Source organism: Zootermopsis nevadensis, unplaced genomic scaffold (assembly GCF_977971745.1).
Source record: "Zootermopsis nevadensis isolate Lab colony 2312 unplaced genomic scaffold, Znev_1.0 Znev_ptg000024l, whole genome shotgun sequence".
In the NCBI taxonomy this organism is placed as follows: Eukaryota; Metazoa; Arthropoda; class Insecta; order Blattodea; family Termopsidae; genus Zootermopsis; species Zootermopsis nevadensis.
The window spans coordinates 6,040,767-6,064,343 of NW_028259156.1; the positions used below are offsets into that span (position 1 = coordinate 6,040,767).

The 23,577-nt window shown below is 39.8% G+C and overlaps 1 protein-coding gene and 1 long non-coding RNA gene across 2 annotated transcripts in view; one reads left to right on the plus strand and one right to left on the minus strand.

Moving 5' to 3' along the window:
* Positions 1-23,577, plus strand: part of LOC147872721 (uncharacterized) — a 178,031-nt gene that overhangs the window by 133,484 nt on the left and 20,970 nt on the right. Inside the window, exon 2 of the mRNA XM_087355047.1 lies at positions 5,719-5,883. Coding sequence (XP_087211173.1) covers positions 5,719-5,883 — 165 coding nt within the window. The remainder of the gene's footprint in view (positions 1-5,718; positions 5,884-23,577) is intronic.
* LOC147872727 (uncharacterized) overlaps positions 15,621-23,577 on the minus strand; it is a 36,681-nt gene continuing 28,724 nt past the window's right edge. The window contains exon 2 of the long non-coding RNA XR_015536882.1: positions 15,621-16,153. This is a non-coding gene — a long non-coding RNA (uncharacterized LOC147872727). The remainder of the gene's footprint in view (positions 16,154-23,577) is intronic.

Here is a 23,577-nt window from a genome sequence, read left to right on the forward strand (position 1 = left end):
CGCAATTGCAGGAGGGTCGGTGTAATGCACTACCAAAACGCCCGTAACTAAGAAGCAAATGCTAATTCGATGATGCCGGCTGGCACACTGATTCACTATGAATGTAGGCCGCACCCCCTAAAGGCAGAAGCTCGTACTACATCCGGTTCGCCCGCTATTGACACAGTCTGGAAACTTTCCGATCGCACCTCGTACATGCATACTTAAACAGCGGCAACCTGTATGAACCAGAAATGCGCACCAGAACTTCCTGGCGTAGAGCAACTTCACATTAGATCTTTTGTGTTTTGATTGTGGTCTTCTGCTTTATCACGACGTATGAGAACACGTTACAAACTCCACTGGCCTCTGCTGGACGGTCTTCGTCAGAAATGTGATACCAAAGTCAGGATATCTAGGTATTAATTTGTTTTTTCAGATAAAAAAATGCATTGGTGACAAAGATCACCAGGAATACGTTCTTGCTCAGGTACGTCGGTGCCTGTCTTATCCATTATCTATTCGACGTTCTGTTGCTGTCTCGTGTGTCTGAGACGTAAAGGATATTTTAACTAAGATAATTAAGAATAAATGGGCGTTTTTATCTCTCTCTCTTTCTCGTTAATTAGAATTTCATATCTAAGACGTCAAAAATAATAGAATTTTTTGAAACCGATGATGGTTTATTCACGTGCAAATTCCTACTTCATTTTCAGCTAAACAGAGGAACATTGTTCTAGAAGCCTACACAGATTACCTGTTTAATTAGTTTAATTAGTGGTTAGCGTGCTCACCACTGGACCCAAGGTTCGCGGGTTCTAACCCGGCCGAGGTCGATGGATTTTTACGGGTGATAAATATCCGTAGCACAAACTTCCTTCGGAGGGGAAGTAAAGCCGGCGGTCCCATGTCGAAGATTTACGGCATGTGAAAGAACAACCTCACGAGCATGAACGAGATGTTTCGTAAACAAAATTCAGCGGCCATTTCTCACCCAAGTCTCTCATGATTCTCTACTAGATGGCTCTGGCAGACAAAAACCAGGATTGAGTAGAAATTGTGCAGAGGCAGTGGGCTGGTAACGCACTACTCACAAGTGCAGAGTTAAAAAAGACAAACAAACCTCCGAAAAGGAGGCTGCGAAAACCCACGACTAGGTTGAAGAGCCAAGGAACAACAACAACAATTAATTTAATTAGTTACATCCCCATCGATACATATTTTCAAAAAGTCGCAGACTTTCATGAGACCGTGTGTGACTTATTTGTCCGATTAACCTGAAAATGTGAGGTGGGTCGGTAAAGACAGGTTATGAACTGAATTTATGTATTTCATACCAAGAATCCCGTTCATTTTGGTGGTGATTTTAGGGATAAATGCGAACAAAATTCATCAATATTGTAATATGAAAATCATAGGCAAGAACGAAGGGACACAGCAAGAACCAAGGACCAACGATGCCAGGGACACGCGAGATGATGACGCGATCATCAGATCTCATCATTGTAACCGGAAGAATTAATTAGGTTAGTCCGTAATCCATTTTGCTGGCTTGCTCCGGTCTACTTTTGCTATCACTTGTTTCGCGATGTGTAATCAAAACTTCTTGCACGTTTCGTGTTTCAGTCATGCGTGTTGCATAGGTCTAAAGCCACTTAAGTGCAAGGTTCATGATTAAGTCTCTTTCGAATTAAATCACGCAAAATGACGCTGTTTGATAAAGTGGGCTTTATGCTCTCTTGTTGCCAGTATTATTCGAACTAGACAGCGTTTCGTGTTCGTCCTCGACATTTCTTAAGGATCCGTCCATCTGAAACTTCCAATCGTATATGTATACGGACGTACCTCCCCATTACAGGTTCATTTTATGCACTTTATGTGGACATGATGGCTATAAGCTGTCGCCCTTTCGGTATCACTTGCGAATAACCCTCCTGTCTCATGAAACTTCTGGTAAGAAAATCCTTCCAGCAGGGGCAGAATCGGCTCATATGTGTCATTAAGTCTAAAGTTTTCGAGGGCGTGTCTAGAAGGATCCAGTTCTTTTCCGTTTAGAGTATCACATTTTCTCAGTCTCTGTTAGAATTCCTTATCATCCCCCGAGGTTTACAAATTACTGTAACTCTAACCCCCGCGCTTTCTTGCAACCCAATTGGCAGCGAGGGAATGTGTGTTGCATAACCGCCAGGGTGCGCACTTGTGTCAGTTTCTATCTGGGATTTGGTGCAGAATTTTTATACAAGTTCTCTCTTCTTCTTTGTATTTGTTTCATGACACGAGTTACATAAAGCTGTTGGCTCCTCTCTGTAAAAGAGTTCTGCGAAAGTCAGGCTTCTAACTCTCACATCACGTGCCTCGTGTTTCTTGACAATCGCTGCCACCGTCGGATGTCCATTGTCACTTCACTCGCTCAGAGCCACGTGCGTTGGAACAAAATACATATTTCGAGTCGACATATCTATTATTTGAAAAGTATCGGCAGGAATTGTGGCAGCTGTAATTAAGGGCCACACCATGAAGTGGAGTAATTGTTATTAGGACATCGACGGGAAACTGAATAATTTGAGGGCAGAGAATACAGAAAATTTAATTCATAAAACTTCAGTAAGGGATTGTTTTAATAGGAAAAGTGCACAGGACATAAGCAGTAAAGAAAGTAAATAATATAATATAATGCAGGGGTTCTCACCCTTCTTCGCTGGCGTACCACTAATTCTAATTTAACACATTGAATGTACCACTAAACAAATGTGTTCAGGGAAAACTGTTATTTATGTTAATAATAACTTTTGATTTTCTTACATAGTTCGCTTACCACCAGTGATACGCGCACCACAGGTTGAGAAACGATATAATGTGTTCATATCAGTTGCTAAATGTTTAAGAATTCTTTCGGGGAAAATTTCAAATAAATTTAATTGTTCAGTCGTATAAGAATGGAGTAGTTATTCGACGTTTCGAGAACTTTCAATACCTCCATTATTAGAGTAAAGGAGCCAGGGACAGCCTCAGACATTTCAGATATCCACTCCCCGCGTAAACCTGAGTTTAAAAACTGTTAATATTCTCTAAGAAGAATAACACTTAAATATGTGAACATTTTAACGAAGTGTTATTGATACTTTAATACTGTTAGTTGTTTTAATTTCTTAAGATGTTAAATAAAATATACACATTACTAAGGGTAAAAGGTGGCTCCGGAGGTTTAAAATGTAACAGCAGATTTGGGACGGACTGGCTGAAATGTAGCCGAAACATGTAGCATGGATTTTAATGCAGATAGATGGCACCAGTGTGACAGTAAGTCTATTGCCAGTCTAAATGTGGAAAGGTGAAAATGTAACCAGGAGAGCAGCGAATAGTTTCGGAAATTAACTCTGAGAATTTATGAGATTTGATAACCGTTGTAAGATAATGCTTCGAAATTGTACCTATACTAAGCGTCGTTACTTCGAAGTCGTGAGGTTACGTAACTGTGGGACAGCTAAAGTAACAAGCGAAACCAGAAAAAGTGTGAAGGCAATGGTAAAGAGAGTACAGATCAATAGTTAAGAACACCTGTGCAAAGATTATCAGACTGTGTTCAGTGATTGTTAATGCAGGAAGTAATATCCGTGTGAAATAGATCTATCTTTGGTTAGGAACCAATTACGTCACAATATAAACCTCTAGAATCTTCTTATTGTATTTAGATCGCCGTACGTTGGAGGTGGGGGCTGTAATCTTTATTCCAACTGTAAAATTCTTAAGGTCGTGATGTTAGTCGCTATTTGAAGAACGTTGCGCCATCATTACTTCTAATGACCTGCCCTTCTTATGCGCCAAAAATTGGTCATAGGACACACACCTCAAAGACTTTTTTCTCGTTCGTTACTCAGAACACGATGTGTTTGCTAACACGTTGTTTCCAGAAACGCAGGGGAGCTGTGAATCTACGTGCTCTCTGCAGCGAGAGGAGACGTGCAGTAGGGACACAAGAACGTAGTTGAAAGCAAAAACAAACAAACATGAACCATGGTTGCAAATTTAAATCACTCGGAGCTATCTGGAACACTTCGAGAGCTTCGCTTGATGTTGAAGCCTGTCACTAGAAATTGGAACTGCACACAGAAAAAGATGGTAATCCAAAGCTGTAGTAAGCAACTTGCTCCGTCTTAATTTCTAAGCACGTGCGATAAATGCAGTCCAAAACTGAAAACGTCTTATAAAATCATGTCGACGGTGTACGTACTCAGATAGACCACAGCCATCGCGTGCTGTGTTCTGGGCATCACGCAGCGGAAATAGGAAAACATTTCTCAGAAGTTTGAAGAACGTTCTTTGTGCGTCTTCATGGTAGATGCAGGTGGGTTTGTTATTTACGACAGATACTCGCTAAATATAAAACCCGAGAATGCAACTGACCGTCAATTTGTTTTATTTCCTTGTCCGGATATAACTTTGTCGCCCCCAGGTAACCGCCGGTAACCGGTTAGGTACGTGATCTAGTGTCTTTATATTTGAACGACCGAAGTATACTTCCTTGGCATTTTCAGTTTCAAAATGGAGTCTGATTTCTGTTCTGCGCAAACAGAATTTGGCAATATTTGTCGTCCCATGTGATATGAGAAATATCGAAATCAAACCGAAGCCAAGACTCTGGTTGACGGAAACTTGCAAGCAGTTCGCGTAGGCCCTTGAAGAATTGAGCCCACTTCCGTATCTGACGTCAATACCAAGCCGTTCCACTCTGAGAAGTCATGTGACAGTTTTTGTTTCGTAGGCCTATCAGGAAGCAGTCTACAGAACTCGCACCACTGCACGAATATTTACGTTTGCACCCTTCTGAGTCAAAGAGTGCTATATATTTATTTTTCACGTTCGTTTGCAAGTATTTCTAGTTCCTTTGTGTACGTGGCTCAGTCAAACCTCTTAAGATGATTACAGGACACAGGGCGAAAAATATCGTGTCTACCTTTGATGTTCCATCAAAACATTTAGAAATTCAGGCTTCCTCTGCCATCTTTAAAAGTACGCTTTGGCGACCACAAAGGACTATTAACGTAACCTAACCTGACCTAACGTAATAAAATTCAACGAAGTTCACCTCTTAATAGTCTCAATAGGGTAATAGGTTTAAAGCATTAGTGTTTTGATTAGAATATTAGACCACCTAAATCGAATTGTAATTTGTATTTCCATATGCAACCACTTCACATTTAATTATTTATCTCGTAAAATTCTTTATAGCCAATTAGTTCGACTTCAGTACGTGTTCATCAACGCGATACATTACGTTAAATTTGCACTTGATTATGCGAATTACAGGTGATTTGTATTGACTGTAATTTAGCGTACAATATATACACAATGTATCGTTTTCATGAACACGTGCTCAAAATGGCCAAATTGCCGAGAGGCGTAAGCACGCTAAACAAGTCGTGTTAGATGGAAATATAAATTGTAATCTGAATTAAAGCTAGTCCGATATTTCAATGACTATAATGTCGGCTTAAAATTGTTTTTGTGTTGTTACGTGAATTTAATTTCAACTCGGCCCATTTTCTATGCGTTTTCATGGATCCAAACTAGACGACGATCACTTGATTTCACTTCCTTCCCAACCTACAATTTACTGATCATTTGGCGCCATATTGCGTGATTCAGACAGCTGAGGGCGCTGTTAAAACCGAATCATCACGTCACGTGATGACTTACAGCCTCAGTGTCTGTCCACTGACCTTCGTTCTGTTGTTCCAGCAACCTGTAGCGGACCGCCGCGGGTTTTCCGGTGGTCACTCGGGCCATGGGTGGTCCGCGTGGTCCCGCACCTGCGACGGTGGCGCCTCATATCAACTCCGACGATGTAACTCACCCACAGGATGCACGGGCGAAGCAGTGCGCTACAAGATATGCAACATGCAGGTAAACGTTTCAACCCCTTCTGCTTTGGGCCGCCTAATGTCCGGATTTTTGGATGAAATGTACAGTGTCCGGTCGCTTTATTCGACCCAGACGCAAAATGTCATGTAGTGGTCTTGATGTTCTGGAGAACTGCTGGAAAAGTCCTGGAAACGTCCTGGAGAAAATTTGGATAATTCCTAGAGTAGTGCCGGAGAAGTACTGGAGAGTTTATTTGGATGTTCTTTAGTCAGGGAAAAGTGCTTCAGAAATCCTGGAGAATTGCTGGAGAAGTCCTTGAATGTTATGTTGAAGTCCTCAAGGGTTGGTGGGTCTGATCCTGACTTGTCGGTTATTTTGGATTCCTTTTCATTTGATTGGGATAAGTTACATTAGCCTAGTTTGCGTTTTGTGTCAGGTTGGATTATTATTATTATTATTATTATTATTAAGTGTTCTGTCTTACGACAGGTCCATTGCTCTGCCCAAAAAGAGCTCTCCAGTTGTCCCTATTCTCGGCTTCTCGCTTTAATTCCTGGAACGTCATCTTCTTTCCTTGTTTAAGGTCGTCGGTTAGCTGTATCAATCTTCTTCCTAGTCCTCTCTTTCCTTCAACCTGGCCTTCGATGATATCACTCATTAATCCATTCCTTCTCATAATATGTCCCAGCCAGTTAGCTTTCCTTCGTGTAATCGCCTGCAGAATGCTTCTTTGCTCGTTGACAGGTTGGATTAGGTTGTGTTAATTTAGGTTAGGTTTAGTTATGTTATGTAAGGCAAGGTTAGGTTGTTTAGGTTGCGTTAGATAAGGTTGCGATCATTTACGTTGGGTTAGCTTGTTCTGGAGAATATCTAGCGTGTTCCTATGTTGGTCGTGGGGATGTTCTGCAGAAGTCCTGGAGAAAATCTGGATAATTCCTAGAGTAGTGCCTTAGAAATCCTGGAGATGTGGAGGAGTCCTGGAATGTTTTGTAGAAGTCCTCAAGCGGTGGTGGGTCTGATCCTGACTTGTCGATTATTTGGGTTCCTAAGTTTGATTGGGATAAGTTGCATTGGACTAGGTTGCGTTTTTGTTTGAGTTGGTTTAGGTTAGGTTAGATCAGATCAGATCACATCACCTGCGTGTAGACGCTTGAAAGTTTAATACTTAAATGGATCTCAAATAAAGGGGAAGCGAAGATGTTTACTGGATGTGATAAAACCTCTGTTGTAGTGGATTCATTTGGCTGTTGTAAACATGACGAACTTTCCCTTCTTCATAATATCCAGATATTCTCAATCGGCCTAAAGACCAATGTTTTTAAGGAAGCCCATGGCCGTGAGGTTTGTTTTAAATTGTGTTGGTCATTGAGTGCATTCATATTTGAAGTGTACAGAGAAAATGTTTTTTTTTCTATGACTCGTGAAATGCCATTATTTGCCTTGAAATGTACTCACATTGTCACATAGAGTTCAAATTAAAACTAATTAATTTATTCGTGGAGTTTCGTGGCGTTCGCAAGTGTGCGTGAAGGTACCGGGCGAGAGACAAATGACCGCGGTTCCATGACAACAGTCGCGCCGCGACCGCAGCGCAGCCACAAACAAATGACTGCAGCCGAGCGGCAGTGATTCAGCCGCTCCGGGAAACCGCGCTTCACATCAGAACGCGCGTCTGACCTGCATAACCTCACTTTCGCAAACTTTGGCCGGTGATTCTTTCGATTTCGCGAAAGTAGACCTCGGAGGCAATGCCGTGTTTTGCTGTTTCTAGGCGAATTTTAAGCAACAATGCAAGAAAGCCTATCAAAGGCAAGCAAATAATTTATTCAGTTAGTACATGTAGATTAAACTAAGTACGTGAACGACTCGTGTAACTCGCAATATCTTTCGCTGTGCGAGATTTCAGATCGTGGTTTTCTTGGCTGCCATTAGCAGCATTTTGTAAGGCCCTTGTTTCTCCATCTTCAGAACAGAATATTCGTCGGAAACGATAGTAACAATACCACATGATATAACAACACAGAAGCCCACAACCTGAATCATTTGAATACACTTAATGTTAATTTTTCTGAGAATAACAAAATTAATAATATTAACGATAATAATCTAAGACTGGGGATGTATTCGTTGTGTTTTTGTACACTTTAGTGGCATTTATTGTTTTATTCCATACAGAGTTCTCTTTTCAACACAAGGAAGTTCTTTCTGGAAGTCAGCTGAAGTACGGCGGACGAATATCTGATTAAAAATTCCAAGAAATTTTGCAAATAATTAGTAATGAAACTCGATTCAGAGTTTAGCTGTGAATCGGATCGTGTCAAGGCGACGCACGTTTCGAATTTACAGATTGGGTTTTATTTCAGTTAATACTCACCTTAGGGAAGAAGGTTTTTCAAAATCTTGTGTATATTTATTAATCACATGTATAATGTACCAAAAAATGCTCTTGAGAAAATGTATAACTAATCATGCAATGTAACATTTACATGGGCCCAGTCTTCTTTCTTTTTACTATAAAAATTTGTGATTCCTCGTTGTCATAAAAAATGACGTCATCAACAATGTCAACTTATATTTGTTTATACTCGGCATTGTTGTGTTCCACAACAATGCCGATTACAACACAACAATGCCGAGTAAACAAATAACGCTTCACTACCAAGCCAGTCGCATTATCACTGCTCCAGAAGCAGCACGTTGCATTATTAAAAATTGACTGACAGTTGGCCTAAAACATCAGAAAAGTGAAAAAAGAAGTTATCAACTACTTGAAGTACCAAATCCAACAACTGCAACAAGGTAAAGTGATACTAATAATACTACTCATATACTCTATATATTACGATTACGAAAACTATTATGATCGATTTTAAGACGAAGATTTGCAAGGGTGGGGCTGGACGTAGAAAGTTTACTGACCAAGAACAGTTGGCCTCTGAACAGCGACGTAAAGAACTACTACATCAGACCTATTTAAGAAAGAATACTTACAATGATAGACGAGACCATATTAACGACACACGTAGAAAAACTTATTCGGTAAGAACAGAGGAGAAAAAAAACGACGCTGAAAAAGAAGGGTGGGTTGGTCAAGTGTTTTAACCCCCATTGGGGGGGTAGCTTAGTTTCTTACTCAAGGGTTAAAACACTTGAATGAGACACTAAACTAATCCCCCCAAAGGTGGGGTTGGTTTAGTGTGTTACTTAAGATTTTAAAACGCAGCGAACTTTTAGAACACTTGAAACTATCCCCCCCGAAGGGAGGTTGCTTGCGTTTTAAACACTTGACCAACCCAACGGAAGGGAGGGTTGGTCAAGTGTTTTAACCCCCATTCGGGGGGTTAGTTTAGTTTCTTACTCAAGGGTTAAAACACTTGAATGAGGAGGGATAGTTTAGTGTCTTGAAACGCAACCAACCCCTCCGAAGGGGGGTTGGTTGCGTTTTAAACAATTTACCACCACCCCGGAGGGTGGTTGGTCAAGTGTCTTAACCCCCATCCGGGGGGTAGTTTAATTTCTTACTCAAGGGTTAAAACACTTCAATGAGACACTAAACTAACCCCCCCTCGAAGGGGGGGTTAGTTTAGTGTGTTACTTAAGATTTTAAAACATTAAAACACAACTCAATTCGGGGGGGGGGGGGGTAGTTTAGTGTATTACTTAAGATTTTAAAACGCAATCCCCCCCGAAGTTGGTCAAGTGTTTTAACCCTCCATTCGGGGGGTTAATTTAGTTTCTTACACAAGGTTGGTTGCATTTTACAAACTTGACCAAGCTCCGAAGATTTGAAAGGGTGGGGTTTGACGTAGAGTTGACTGACCAAGAACTGTTGACCTCTGAACAGCGACGTAAAGAACTAAAACATCAGAACTATTTAACAAATAAAGAAAAGCTAAGGAAGACATACATTGATAAACGTAGAAAAACTTATTCACCAAGAGTAGAAGAGAAAAAACGCAGATATGTATGGATTGGGTTAGACGTAAAAAGTTGGCTGACCAAGAACAGTTGGCCTCTGAGCAGCGAGGTAAAGAACTAAAACATCAGAACTATTTAAAAATGAAGGAAAGCGAAGTAAGACTTACATTGATAAAAAAAGGAAAACGTATTCAACAAAAACAGAAGAGAAAGAAATCAGACGAAAATTTTCAAGGGTGGGGTTGGACGTAGAAAGCTGACTGACCAAGAACAGTTGTCCTCTGAACAGCGACATAATGAAGTAAAAAATCAGATTAGAGAAACTGCTCCGAATAAGACACTAAATTAACACCCCTAAGGGGGATAGTTTAGTGTCTTACTCAAGATTTTAAAACGCATCCAACCCCCCGAAGTGGGAGTTAGTCAAGTGTTTTAACCCGCCTATTGGGGGTGAGAGTTAGTTTAGTTTCTTACTCAAGGGTTAAAACACTTGAATGAGACATAAACTAACACTTCCGAAGGGGGGTTAATTTAGTAGCTTACTCAAGAATTTTAAACGCAACCAACCCCCCCGAGGGAGGTTCGTCAAGTATTTTAACCACCATTGGGGCGGTAGTTTTGTTTCTTACTCAAGGGTTAAAACACTTTAATGAGACACTAAACTAACCCTTCTGAAGTGGGTTAGTTTAGTGTATTACTCAAGAATTTAAAGTGTTTAAACCCCCCCATTTGGGGGTTAGTTTAGTTTCGTACTCAGGGTTTAAAACACTTGAATGAGTCACTAAACTAACCTCCCGAAGGGGAGTTAGTTTAGCGGGTTACTTAAGATTTCAAAACACAACTAACCCCCACGAAGGGGGTTTGTCAAGTGTTTTAACCACCAATTCGGGTGGGTTAGTTTAGTTTCTTACTCAAGGGCTAATACACTTATATTTGACACTAAACAACCCCCCCGAAGGGGAGGTTAGTTTAGTGTCTTACTAAAGATTTTAAAACGCAACTAACCCCCCGAAGGGGGGTTGTCAAGTGTATTAACCCCCATTCTGGTGGGTTAGTTTAGTTTCTTACTCAAGGGCTAAAACAATTGAATGAGACATTAAACTCCCCTCCGAAGGGGAGGGTAGTTTAGTGTCTTACTAAAGATTTTAAAACGCAACTAACCCCTCCGATGGGGGTTGTCAAGTGTTTTAACCCCCCATTCGGGTGGGTTAGTTTAGTTTCTTACTCAATAATTTAAAACACAACCAACCCCTCCGATGGGGGATTGTCAAGTATTTTAACCACCATTCGGGGGGTTGTTTAGTTTCTTACTCAAGGGTTAAAACAATTGAATGACACACTGAACTAACCCTTCCGAAGGGGTTTATTTTAGTGTCTTACTCAAGATTTTAAAACGCAACGCAATGTTTAAACCCCCCCCCCCCATTCGGGGGTTTAGTTTAGTTTCTTACTCAGGAGTTAAAACACTTGAATGAGTCACTAAACTAACCTCCCGAAGGGAAGTTAGTTTAGCGTATTACCTAAGATTTCAAAACTCAACCAACCCCCCAGTAGGGGGGTTGGTAAATTGTTTTAACCCTCTATTCGGCGCGGTTAGTTTAGTTTCTTACACAAGGTTGATGGCGTTTTACAAACTTGACCAACCCTCCCTAGGAGCTCCGAAAGGAGCGCCCTGCTCTTGTCTTCTACTATAAAAATTTGTGATTTCGTCGTCGTCAACCAATTTGTCGTCAAAAAATGACGTCATCAACAATGTCAACAGATATTTGTTTACACGGCATTGTTGTGGAACACAACAATGCCGAGTAAACAAATAACGCTTCACAACAAAGAAATCAAAAAATATCAAGCCAGTCGCATTATCACTGCTCCAGAAGGAGCACTTAGCATTCTTGAATATTGACTGACAGTTGGCCTAAAACATCAGAAAAGTGAAAGAAGACGTTATCAAGTATTTGAAGTACCAACTCCAACAACTTCAACAAGGTAAACTGATACTCATTCGATATATTACGATTACGAAAACTATTATGAAAACTGACTTTATGATCGATTTTAAGACGAAGATTTGCAGGGGTGGGGCTGGACGTAAAAAGTTGACTGAACCAGAACTGTTGACCTCTGAACAGTGACGTTAAGAACTACATCAGACATATTTAAGAAATAAAGAAAAGCGAAGGAAGACTTACATTGATAAACGTAGAAAAACGTATTCAATAAGAACAGAAGGGAAGAAAAGCAGACGAAGATTTGTAAGGGTGGGGTTGGACGTAGAAAGTTGAGTGACCAAGAACAATTGGCCTCTGAACAGCGACGTAAAGAACTACAACATCAGACATATTTAAGAAATAAAGAAAAGCGAAAGAAGACTTACATCGATAAACGAGACCATATTGACGACACATTTAGAGAATCAGACGAAGATTTGCAAGGGTGGGATTGAGCGTAGAAAGTTGACTAACCAAGAACAGTTGGCCTCTGATCAGCGACGTAAAGAAGTAAAATATGAGATTACTGGAAGCGCTCCGAAAGGATTAGCCATCGTTGTCGTCAAAAAATGACGTCATCAACAATATCACCTTATATTTGTTTATACACGGGGGTTAGTTTAGCGTCTTACTCAAGATTTTAAAACGCAACCAACCCCCTTCGGTGTTTTGGTCAAGTGTTTAAACCCCCCATTCGGGGGGGTTAGTTTAGTTTCTTACTCAGGGGTTAAAACACTTGAATGAGACACTAAACTAACTCCCTTTTGGGACTAACCAAGGTTGGTTGCGTTTTACAAAAGGAGCGCCCTGCTCTAGTACAACGAAAAAATGTGCAGAGTCACTAATAAGTTTAATCGAAATCTGTTATATAGTTTCGTAGTTATAACACGTGGACCTGCGGACAGCGCCGTTCATAATGCAGTCAAACTGGACGCAGTGCGCAGAACGCACGAAAAAATGCGTCAGTAGATTTTGTTTATAAACTCTGTTGCATTCGACATAGCTTTTCAGCAGTTCAGTTTCTAAAATCGATAATTGTATCCCTAAACTCATTCTGGCAAGTTAATTAGGAACGAGATGCCAGGTGGTGTTCGACATTGAACACTCTTTGCACTCGTTGAAAAGACGACTGACGAACTGGAACGAGCAGGTCACAAAATGACACGACCTTCGTGGGATGTTGTGTAATCAGAGCGACACGTGTGTTTATTAACCGTGTCAGATTTTATTGAATTGCAACCATCAATAAATACTTTAATATGGATTGGTGAATTGGTTAGTAAATTTGGGTAAATTCAATTGCACATTCTTTATAATAAACGTTTTAACATTTTTATTTTTCCAAGTCATTTGCTGAATCTCTTGGTACGTTAATACATATTAAAGTATTATTAATTGTCCGTCATCGTAACAAATAATATATGAACATAAAAAAATCAAGAGAAGAATGAATCAAACAAGTATCTACTTCTAGGAGTATCCGAGGTTGTGATACGGGCGGTAAGCACCTGACAGAAACTTTAAAAAAAATTACAAATTCCCTGAAGAGCTGACATATTTTCTTGTTCTATCAATAAAAATCTTTTCGTATTTTCACTATCAACATAATAATCTAATCCCGGAAAACTCTGTCACTATAAAGTAAACGAGGTGCTGATCATGAAGTCTGCAAGCCTGTAAGCCTGTGACCTCTCTTTTACGCCGTCGAAAGACCTTTCGGCATTATTTAAATCCGTATTCAGTATATCACCAAAATAAAGGCGCCTTACCTAAATTAAGCGATCTTTTCACTTCACAAGACATGCTTCAGAGTTGTTCCACATTGTCCTCTTTTTTTTTTTTTTTTTGTAGTGTTCTGTCTGACGACAGGTCCATATAGTATGAACATGATCCTTCCAACCTCTTCAGGTTGTCAGGGACCTGCTCATACATATATACATTCTTGGCAGAGATGATCAGAAGTGGTTTGCCATTGCCTTCTTCTGTGTGTGAATGGAGTAATTGTTGGGATGCCACGGAGAAACCGGGGAAGCCCCCGGAGGAAAACTCCGTGATGCCTAGACCACGGCCTTGCCCAACACAAGTTATAAATTTGAGCACCACCGGGAATTGAACCCGGGACCCCAGGCTTACAAGGCTAGTGTTCTGACCGCTAGACCACCGTGGCGGTATATTGTCCTCTACGTAACTAAATTGAATTTGGATTTGAAATTTTCACAGCGGCTAGTCCGAAGTTGGCTGTCTACCAGACTACGCAAGGCAACAACCCAGAAGACAGCCATCTTCAAATTTAAATTGGTTTATAAGACTACAAGTGTTCCATTTTGAAAAATTTCGTTCTTACAGAATAAACAGTCTTCATGAAAAACTGGGCTAATTTACTGACAATGGATTCCGTATTGAATTAATTGATTTCGCGTTGTTACATACTTAACTATGCACATAATATACCATGGATTATAGTCCGAAGTCCTCCGATTCATAGAAAATTATCATTAGGTTGACTAATGGCCACGCAGTTTTACATATATTACGCTAACCAATTTAAATGTGGAGGGGGCATCTATTTACTTCCTCCTAACGAAGAACTTGGTTGTGGGCTTGGTGGTTGCTTTAATTACGAACATCGTATTGAAAATCGAACTGGGCTAGCTGAACTACCATTGGCTAAAACTCTCATAGGCCCAGTGAGAATTTTTAAAGTCTTCAGTTTGTTAGTTTGTTTGGAAGAAGCGAATTAATTGCATTTTAATGGGCCAGGCCTCTCGCGTGATCCGAGCCGAGTAGTGATTGGATATTGTTTGTATCATTCGTTTTACTGAGCCAACCTTAATTGGGCCTTTATTGTCATGCTCAAAATGATCAGCCGTACCTGGGGATTTGACGAGGCTCGTAGCTAAAAAGCGTCGTTAGGAGACAATTAATCTGTGTGTACTGGCATTCTGTCTGATGAAGAAATAATTGCTGTAACTCCAAACCACTTTTATTGAACTTCCGTTCATTGATCGTATAAGCAACAAAAATTTGTTTTGCTTGTGTGTGAGTGGTTGATATCCGCGGAGGATTCGTACAAGAAATTACAACCACTGATTACAAATTTAAGAGCAGAAAATGCTCTTTAATTATTACAAAATGTAGCGCTCCTCGCCGACCTTTCGTTATAATAACTCTAAATATGTTCGTGAAAATAGTTGAGTTATAAAGTATTTCGGGTGCTTTATCTAATTCCATCTTCAGATTTTGACTTTTTGTTCTTTACATAATAACAACCAACGATGTGGAACTTGATTGGTGACCTGTTCCCTCGTTCTGTTGAATGTCGCCTATTTAAATTTCCATGTTATTCTGTTCTGTTCTTTGTGGGTTAATTCTATCCGATGCTTCTCATTTCAAGCGCGTTCTGATGTTTGGGGCTTAGAAGTTCGTGCTTCGTTATTCTGGTGTGATATGTCTCTGATCAGTGGAGTTTGGTTTCTGGCTGATGCTGAGAATTTGTTAATGATTGCTGTTCGTTCCCTGCCCCTTCTTCTGTCTGTCTCTTCCTTTGTGCTCTACTGGAGATGCAAGAGACATTCAGCTGTTCACAACTAGTGTCTCTTCGATTGGGGCCAGGATATCGATACTCAGTGCCTAATTTGTGTTGGGATAGATTATGTTAGGTCAGGTTGGGTTAGTTTATGTTTGGTTAGTTTAGGACAGGTCAGATCAGTAAGGGAAGGTCGTATAGTACCAGATAACTAAGGCTTTCGGGGCGGGGGGAGGAATGTGTAATGTGAAGTTAAAACATCTTATTAATTTTCACAAATTTGAATTTTTTCTTCCTGAAACATGTATTTTGAACAAAACAAAGTGTCAAAAAAGTAAAGAAAAATGTGTTTAAAAAATTGTTTACGTTTTCGACATTACAAAAATTGGCGTCAAGTTTCGGACACTGCTTTACTTATAATGTTTTTCTTAGTTTTGATAGAAACTTTCAGTTCTTAAGAATCTTAACGTCTTTTGCAGGAATCACATTTGTAATATGACATATTTCCCTTTGTGTCGGCTCAGTTTTCATGCGCCCAACCACCACAAGAAAGACCTAGTCAAAAATTTCTGACCAAACGATGCACGCTGTTGTAGGTCTTCTATTTGCCTGAGTAGTTCTTCCTCCAACTCATCATTGAAATTTCTCCGAAACCAACCAATGTCGGGTGTCATTTTCACTATTCTCCCTTCTTGCAATGTTGTTAGTCTATCTCCAAGAGAAATTATGGGGACTGAAAAAGTATCTGCTGCTTCTCTTACCGACGTCTCCTTATTCCTAACCTTACCTATAGCAAGTTTCATTTAATCTTCTGTCCATTGTCTTTTTTTCCCATTGGGCTCGCCGTTCTTCATTCTAATAGCAAATCTAATTTTAATCCCTGAAACAAAATAAAGGAACACCAAAACCAGTTATCTCTCCAATAGTAAATACAATATAATCATCAGTGGTAAAAACATAAGCAAACTAAATTGTATTTATTCTTAAATAATATTTTCGAGAATTGTTTGTCCGGTACTGCCAGAAACCACCTGTTCGATATTAGACGACAGACATGTATATCCAGTGCCTCTTGCTGGAACAAAATCATTCTACACATGCAGTCTGTAGTTGGTACAACAAAATTAAAATAATTGAGTAATTATTTCACTTACCAGAATTAGTTGATACGGCCTTCCAAAAATAAACAATGTAGCTCAAAATTTGTACAAATTGAAAGATTCACTGTCAGCGGCTGACCGGCTCAACGGATTTACTCCAACTAAGGACCAACTAGCGACGTTTCGGAAAAGTAAGCACTGTCCGATAATGGACCTTCCCCTACTTTAGTAAGGTACTAATCCTTCACGTACCTGATCGATTTGACGAGCCTGAAGTGCATACAGCAGAGTCCTTCGTCCAGGAACCGAGACTTAGCGAAGTTGAAAATGCAAAATTGGGAAATTAAAATGTTATAAACCTCCAGGCGTCGACTCAATTCCGGCGAAACTGGTCCATGCAGGTGGTAGCACACTGCACTCAGAGACACACAAGCTTCTGGTCCCGATTTGGAACCAGGAAGTAATACCACAAGAGCTGGAAGATTCGGTTGTTGAACTTCCGAGGTAAGATGGGCTTTAGGGCGATAGGAATCGATGGAGCGAACTGGATTCAGCTGGCTCAGGATAGAGTGCGGCGGCGGGCTTTTGTAAACACAGCGATGAACCGTCGAGTTCCACAAAGAAAGTGGGCAATTCTTTGACGAGCAGAGTGTACAATCGACTTTTGAAAGAATTTCCTGCTGCAAATAGTGAGTGGGCGAGTGATGCGAACCATGGTACTGGGAGCAAAATAATTGTACCATTGCACTTTCTTTAACTATGAAGGAGTTGCGAGTTCTGTTTCCTGTAATGGGTTGAAGCTACGTCCTCTCCAGGCCTCTGTTAACTCCTGGAAGTTAATTTTTACAGAGCAGTGCCGCAGAGAACCTAACCTTGTCCCGCATTGCGTCATTATCTCTTCACACGCATGCGCAACCCAGAAGCAAACAGATAGACTATTTCTCCCTGATGAGGATCGTCTAGACTGTCCGCGGTACAGGGGAGTAGAAGTTGCCGCATGAACAAGGCGATACCGTCTATGTTAATCCTTAGTTAAAGACACACAGAAACCTTTGTGAGGAAGGCTCTTTGTTTCTTAGGCGTTATCAAATATAAATTACCTGGAACTCGATTCTGGTTAGAACAAATGAATACCGCTAAATAATTTCAGGTTCTGAAAACGTATTTCTGTGTTTTAGACGTTCTGGCGAGCGTACAATTTAGTGGCCCATTTGTACTCGTTAAAATTCGTGTTTCTTTATAGATTTATCAGATTTGATGTCGTCGAAATTTAGCTCTGCAGAATGTGCGTGTCTGTTCCCCGCAAATTTGCACCCTCTGCGTTCTAACTGTTCCTTGTCACCATCAGATCGGAATCCAGTTGAGCCCGTTGATTTGCTTCATGTAATCATTTATTCGGAGGTTTCCCTTGAAACAGATGAATCATTTTGTTTATTGTACAGGAAGCACCACCTGTCCGTAAAATCAGGCCTAATTACGCGTTGTAGTTGGTACGGTGCTACTTCAGAAACAAAAGTTTTTCGATTATACAGCTGCTCCCGCGAGCATGTTGCCATCTTTGATTGTACGATTTTAAAGTCTAGGCCTATAACTCGAGGTGGCCTCTACTATTCACACCAAGTTTTACAAAAATACGTCATTTGATTTGTTGGTTACGTAAGCAAACTGGAACGATGCTTCTTGAGTGGCTGAGCGACTGTTAGCTTTTCAGGAAGGATTCGGCTCCACTGAGTATATAACTAAGTGTAACCAAACCAAACACCTGATTACACTGTGCAACGCACATTAAACCAACTTTCTGGCTGTTTTGAATGTCACGAATGTTAATTGGTTGCTTCAGTTGGGCCGCCTTCGCTGTAGACCGCCCCATATCCCCATAGATGGTTCTGTAAAACCGTGAAGTCCATGGGACGGCGATGAAGTCTGTGACCCGTTGGGCTCTTCGCCGTTTCGTCTTTGTCTCTGTTCAGTGGCTGCAGTAGAACCGGTTCTAGAACTGATTTAACGTTCAGTAACTCCGTATTTTATCAACCGAGTGTATTTATTTGTCCCACGTGACTTTCATAATTAACAGCGGTCATTTCCCTAAACACCAATAAGCAATCTGTCGTACTAATGAAAACTCAGTGTTTTATTTCAGGTAGGTACTGGCTTTGTAGATGTAATTTAAAATAACTTCAGGGTTGAAAGCGTTAACCGTTCGTTTCATTCCGTTATGGTTTCCAGCACATAAACGTCGTCGATAAACTTCCATTTTACATCTTCTGCATATGGAACACGCGTTCGGCATTCGCATGACGATGAAACCTTCTCATTAATTCCTCCCTGTGTCTCGGACCGAGTTTGCTCACGTTCAGTGACAGGCTGTACTAGTGATTTCGTTTCTCGTTGAAGATTTTTGTCACGTACGGGGGCTTCAGTCTCATGAAGATGGTAACTTTTACTTCCTTGACCGAAATGTGTTAGGTAAATGCACAAATAATACCACAGTAAACCTGAGGTCTTAACGCTCCAATAGACGAATAGAGTAACCAGTTGATGCGGCTGATAGCCCGAAAGGATTTTATTGTACACAGTCGCCATGAAAGCTGAAGAACATGCATATACTATATTACATTTACAGATTGAGATTAAAGACACACTTAGGTCATATTTGGAACCTTGAATTTATTCCCAAAAGTATAATTCCATCATTGCAGGCTGTATTCATCAACTGACCTTCCAAAAAGTCCACAGCTCATGTGGTTAGTTGCCGAGTTCTCAATGTGGGAGCCCGGGTTGAAACTCAAGACAGTCCATGTAGGATTTATGGTGGGCAAAATGACACAGAACACTTTTCTCAGAGATATTTCGTTCACTCAGACACTAGATTAATAGTGTCAGTTGCTTCGCATTATTTGTGGGCTGTAAGATCAGGTTTCTATGGGACGCATTTCCAGACAGGCAGTTGCTTCCCTTCACGATAATAACAGTAATGCAGAACGTTGCAGTATTAGAATAAAAACGATACAGAATTAAAATCAATAATTTAAAATATGGGATGGGCTGTGGATTGTATAAAATCTATTGTTGCTGTGTGAAATGTGGTTCTGATGTTTCTCCCTTATAATGCTAAAAGTAAACTTGGGACCAGCTTTACATGGAGCATTAAACATTTATTATTATGGGGTGGCCATTTATTATTTCTTATTGTAATATGTGTTTAGTGTTTGCTTGTATACTGTTGTTCCACTGGCCCAGTGTGTGTTGTGATCATCAGCGGTGTACCGATGTTCTAGTTCTGTGTTGACTACAGTGGTATTCTGTGATAATGGGCCAGTTCCTGGTTTCCTGACTCGTGTTCTACCTTAATCCTATAAAATTGTTGCAGTAATCATTTGACAGTGCCCATAACAGAAATATTAACAAGCCATGTGCAGGGTCACACCAGTGCACTGATAAATGTAATTCTGCAAACCCTCCCTCACTGGGAGAGCTCGCAGTTCGAAAGCAGCCAGGAAGAAGTTGAGCAGTTTACCCAAAGTCTTATTAAGTGTTGTCAAAAACTACAGTGAACTAAGGGAGTGAATAAAAGACCTGGGAACTTCTGTGTTGCCACGTATATTTTGTTAGATTCTTGTTTTCCATTTTCTTTCTTGAAGGTCAGTTGTGATTGGTGTTTAGTATCTGGGGAGTGTTCGCACTGAAGCAATTGAAACTGAACCAAATCAGGTCTCACATTGAGAAATATGTAAACATTATTCCAGTCTCTTCCATACTGAGTCTGATGTCCTTCCAAGGACATCTTGGTTGTGTCAGAGGCCTCTCATTTGTTTCAGTTCCAGTTATCTTAAAAATGTCTGTGTCTTTTCATTAGTTTTATTCTGTTGAAAAAATCAGTTCTTAATATTTTTCATTATCCGTTAATTTCAACCGCCTGTGTAACCACTTACAGTAATGCCGACAAACACAGTTGCAGTACTTATGGTTTCAACAGTCTCAGATCATACTTTTGTTCTCGTCTTAGTATCGGTTACTGAATTTAGTGACTCAAAACACAAGGTTTGTGCCGTCATGCACCATGCGCTGGAATGACAGAGAAGAATGGATTGTTTATTTCTCAGTGCTCTGAGTTTTTACTCAGCAATGATATTTTGTGTGATGTCTGCTTAATTTTTTGATTTGCCCCATTCAGTGCTATGGCTTATTTTCAACAATATCAGCAGCTCGGACTACTGTTAGTGTCAAGGTTTTAATGAAGAAGGGAATGTAAAAAATACACGGGCAGTTTTTGTGTATGCTGTTTAGGAAAGGCAGCCTTAAACTTATATCTGTAAAATTTCTCACTTATGTAGTAGCAGTAATTTTGTAGAAAAGTTTTCTGTACTTCTCTTCTGCAGAATTTTCTGTGTCAGGTTTTGCCTTCTTCATTTCCCTGGTTTTTGTCAGAAAATTAAGAACAGTGTGTCATGTTCATTTTGCACGTGACTTTGAATTTCTCTTATTTTGTGAATAAAATCTATACCCAGACCTGTCTGTAATGTATGAACCTAAATGTAAGAATTTGCGAACACAGAGAGAAAGGGTTTGAGCAGAAAGACCTGTTACTATCATGAATGTACCTCATGACAAAATGAAAATCAGAAGTTTCATCCAATATTAGGCGGTTCCTGAATTTGTCTTGAAATGTCAACTAGCAACACTTCATGGAGGGCTTTTAACAAATTATTTTCAATGGCCAGAGATGTGCCTTAGCAAAAGGTCATTCAGCAGAGGTTCATAATGTTCTAGCAGTTTCGAAATATTCTTTACAATTACTTCTGTCAAGGGGCAACTCAGATAATTCATGACCTCTAAATGGTAGTTCTTGATCTGGCAGCAGACAAGTCATGTCACCCATTTCAATATTTCTTAATTTTTATAAACTCCTTTATTATATTCTGAACTACTAAATGTAAGTTGGATCTCCAGAAGCTCATAATTTCTTTGGAGACTTAAATAAAGAATGACCAGTGTGTACCGTACATGTTTGGCTTAAGATTCATGTTTTTCTTTTCGTGCAGCATGTAAGTCATAATTTTGAAATCCAAAACATTCAAACATTTTTGGAAGATCAATTATGGCCAGCAAATCAGTTTCTCTCAGATTGTTACAAGCCGTTAACCATGGGTAAAAATGATATTGCAAAACAAAAGTTCCCAGTGTGCATTTTGTTTTCCTTATATTCACTCTCAGGGTTTTATATAGGTTGGTAATGTCTCCCATGTTTTAATGGTTTTAGTTTCTCCATGAATTTTCTTCTTGACAATAGTTTTTCTAAAAACATTGAATAACATTTTTATCTAGTTTCCAGAATCTTCAAATGGTCTTCCACCGTCACTGCAGTTGTATTTATGAAAATTGCAGTTTGTGAGTGATTTTGGTACAATTCACTTCTTCTTCAGTTCATGTTGAGGTCAACCATTTTTTTATTTAAAAGAGTGGCAAAGACCTTTCTTTTTCTTATACATTTCTTATATTCACAATTTTCTAATATTTTTATTTGCATTTTTCTCGTGCAAGTGTTTTGTAGCCACATCAGCATCAATAAGATACTCACCTTTTACAGCTTAAAGTCGCCTAAATAATATTTGATCATTCAGTGGTAAATCAAAGAAGACAACTCAGCCATTACAAGGGTTAATGTTTCTGAAGTAAATAATCGCTGTTTACACTGCAGAACTCTTAATTCTTTATTTTTAAAGCAGATTGTGTTTGTAGGTGTCACTAGGTCTGTTCCGTTTATGTGTTAGAGAGTTGCGTAATGATACTTCAATTAACAAAGTTAACGTGCTTTGTGTGTGTTACCTACTCAGCTATGAGTATATGTTCTTCAATACTGGGAGTGCCGTGAATAAAACACTTTAAACAGACCTCTATCTAACATTGGATGTGTCTTTTAAATGAGATGACTATAATGTAGGAATTATGCAGTGATGGTGGGTGTTAATTTGATTTTAATTCAATTCTTTATTATTTGTGTGCTGTATCAACAGCCTGATGGCCAATTACAGATACAGCACAGAGATAAACTCACAAACACAATAAAACATAAAAGGTAAAACAAACAATATATAAAATACATTGATACGGAAAAAATACACAAAAAATTACTACTAACTACATTAGGATATTTGTAAAAATAACATGAATCGATTAAGTAAATTATACTATTATAAAATGTGAAGAAGTGTGACAATTTTCGTCTCGAATATGTCCAAATCCCTGCAGATGACATTAGCAGCTGATGCGAATCTAGCAGAAGGACTGTTCTTGATCAAAGGGCTAAAACTGAACATAGAAAAATCTCTCAGATTCCGAGCAGGAATGCGGAGACCGACAGCTTCCAGAAGGGAAGGACAGCATTTAAAACCGCGGTAAACCTGCGCAAGGAACAGTGCATCACTGCAATGCCTTCTCTTACGCAGGGTCTGGAGTTTTAAATACTCTAACGCATCAGCATAGCTGTAATGCACTTGGGGGAGGAAACGATAGTAGCAAAGGGCTGCAAACTTCTGCTGGATACGTTCCAGTTTGTTGGCATCAGTAGTCGTAATAGAATTCCAAGCGACCGAGGCGTACTCGAGCTTGGATCTAACTAAGGTTACATATAACATATACAGGCAATCGAGAGAAGAGAACGAAAAGGTTAATGTGCGAACAAGACCCAAATATGTGGTCAACATGGTTGTGAAATCGGAGCTTGGAGTCGATAAATATTCCCAGGTCTTTAATGGTATCGGTACGTGTTATGGAGGACTGAAAAAGTTTGTAATCAAAGATCAAAGTAGTGGTTTTCCTGGAGAAGGAAATTACTGTAGTTTTACTAATATTGAGTTTCATGAAGTTAGCAGTGCACCAACCTTGTAGAGTCAATGTCAGTTTGAAGTTGATTGCAGTCGTTGGGAGATTTAATGGCACGAAAAATTTTGATATCATCAGCGAAAAGAAGGCATTTAGAATGATTAATTACTTGGCATATGTCATCAATAAACAAGTTGAAAAGTAGAGGACCCAAAACAGATCCCTGTGGAACTCCAGAGAGGACTACAAAAGGAGACGAAAGAGTTCCAGAAACGCGAACCTGGGATTGTCTGTTGGTTAAGTAACTACGAAACCAGTGTACATAACCATCAGAGAGTCCAAAAGCACTGAGCTTGTTGAGTAATAGATTGTGAGGGACAAG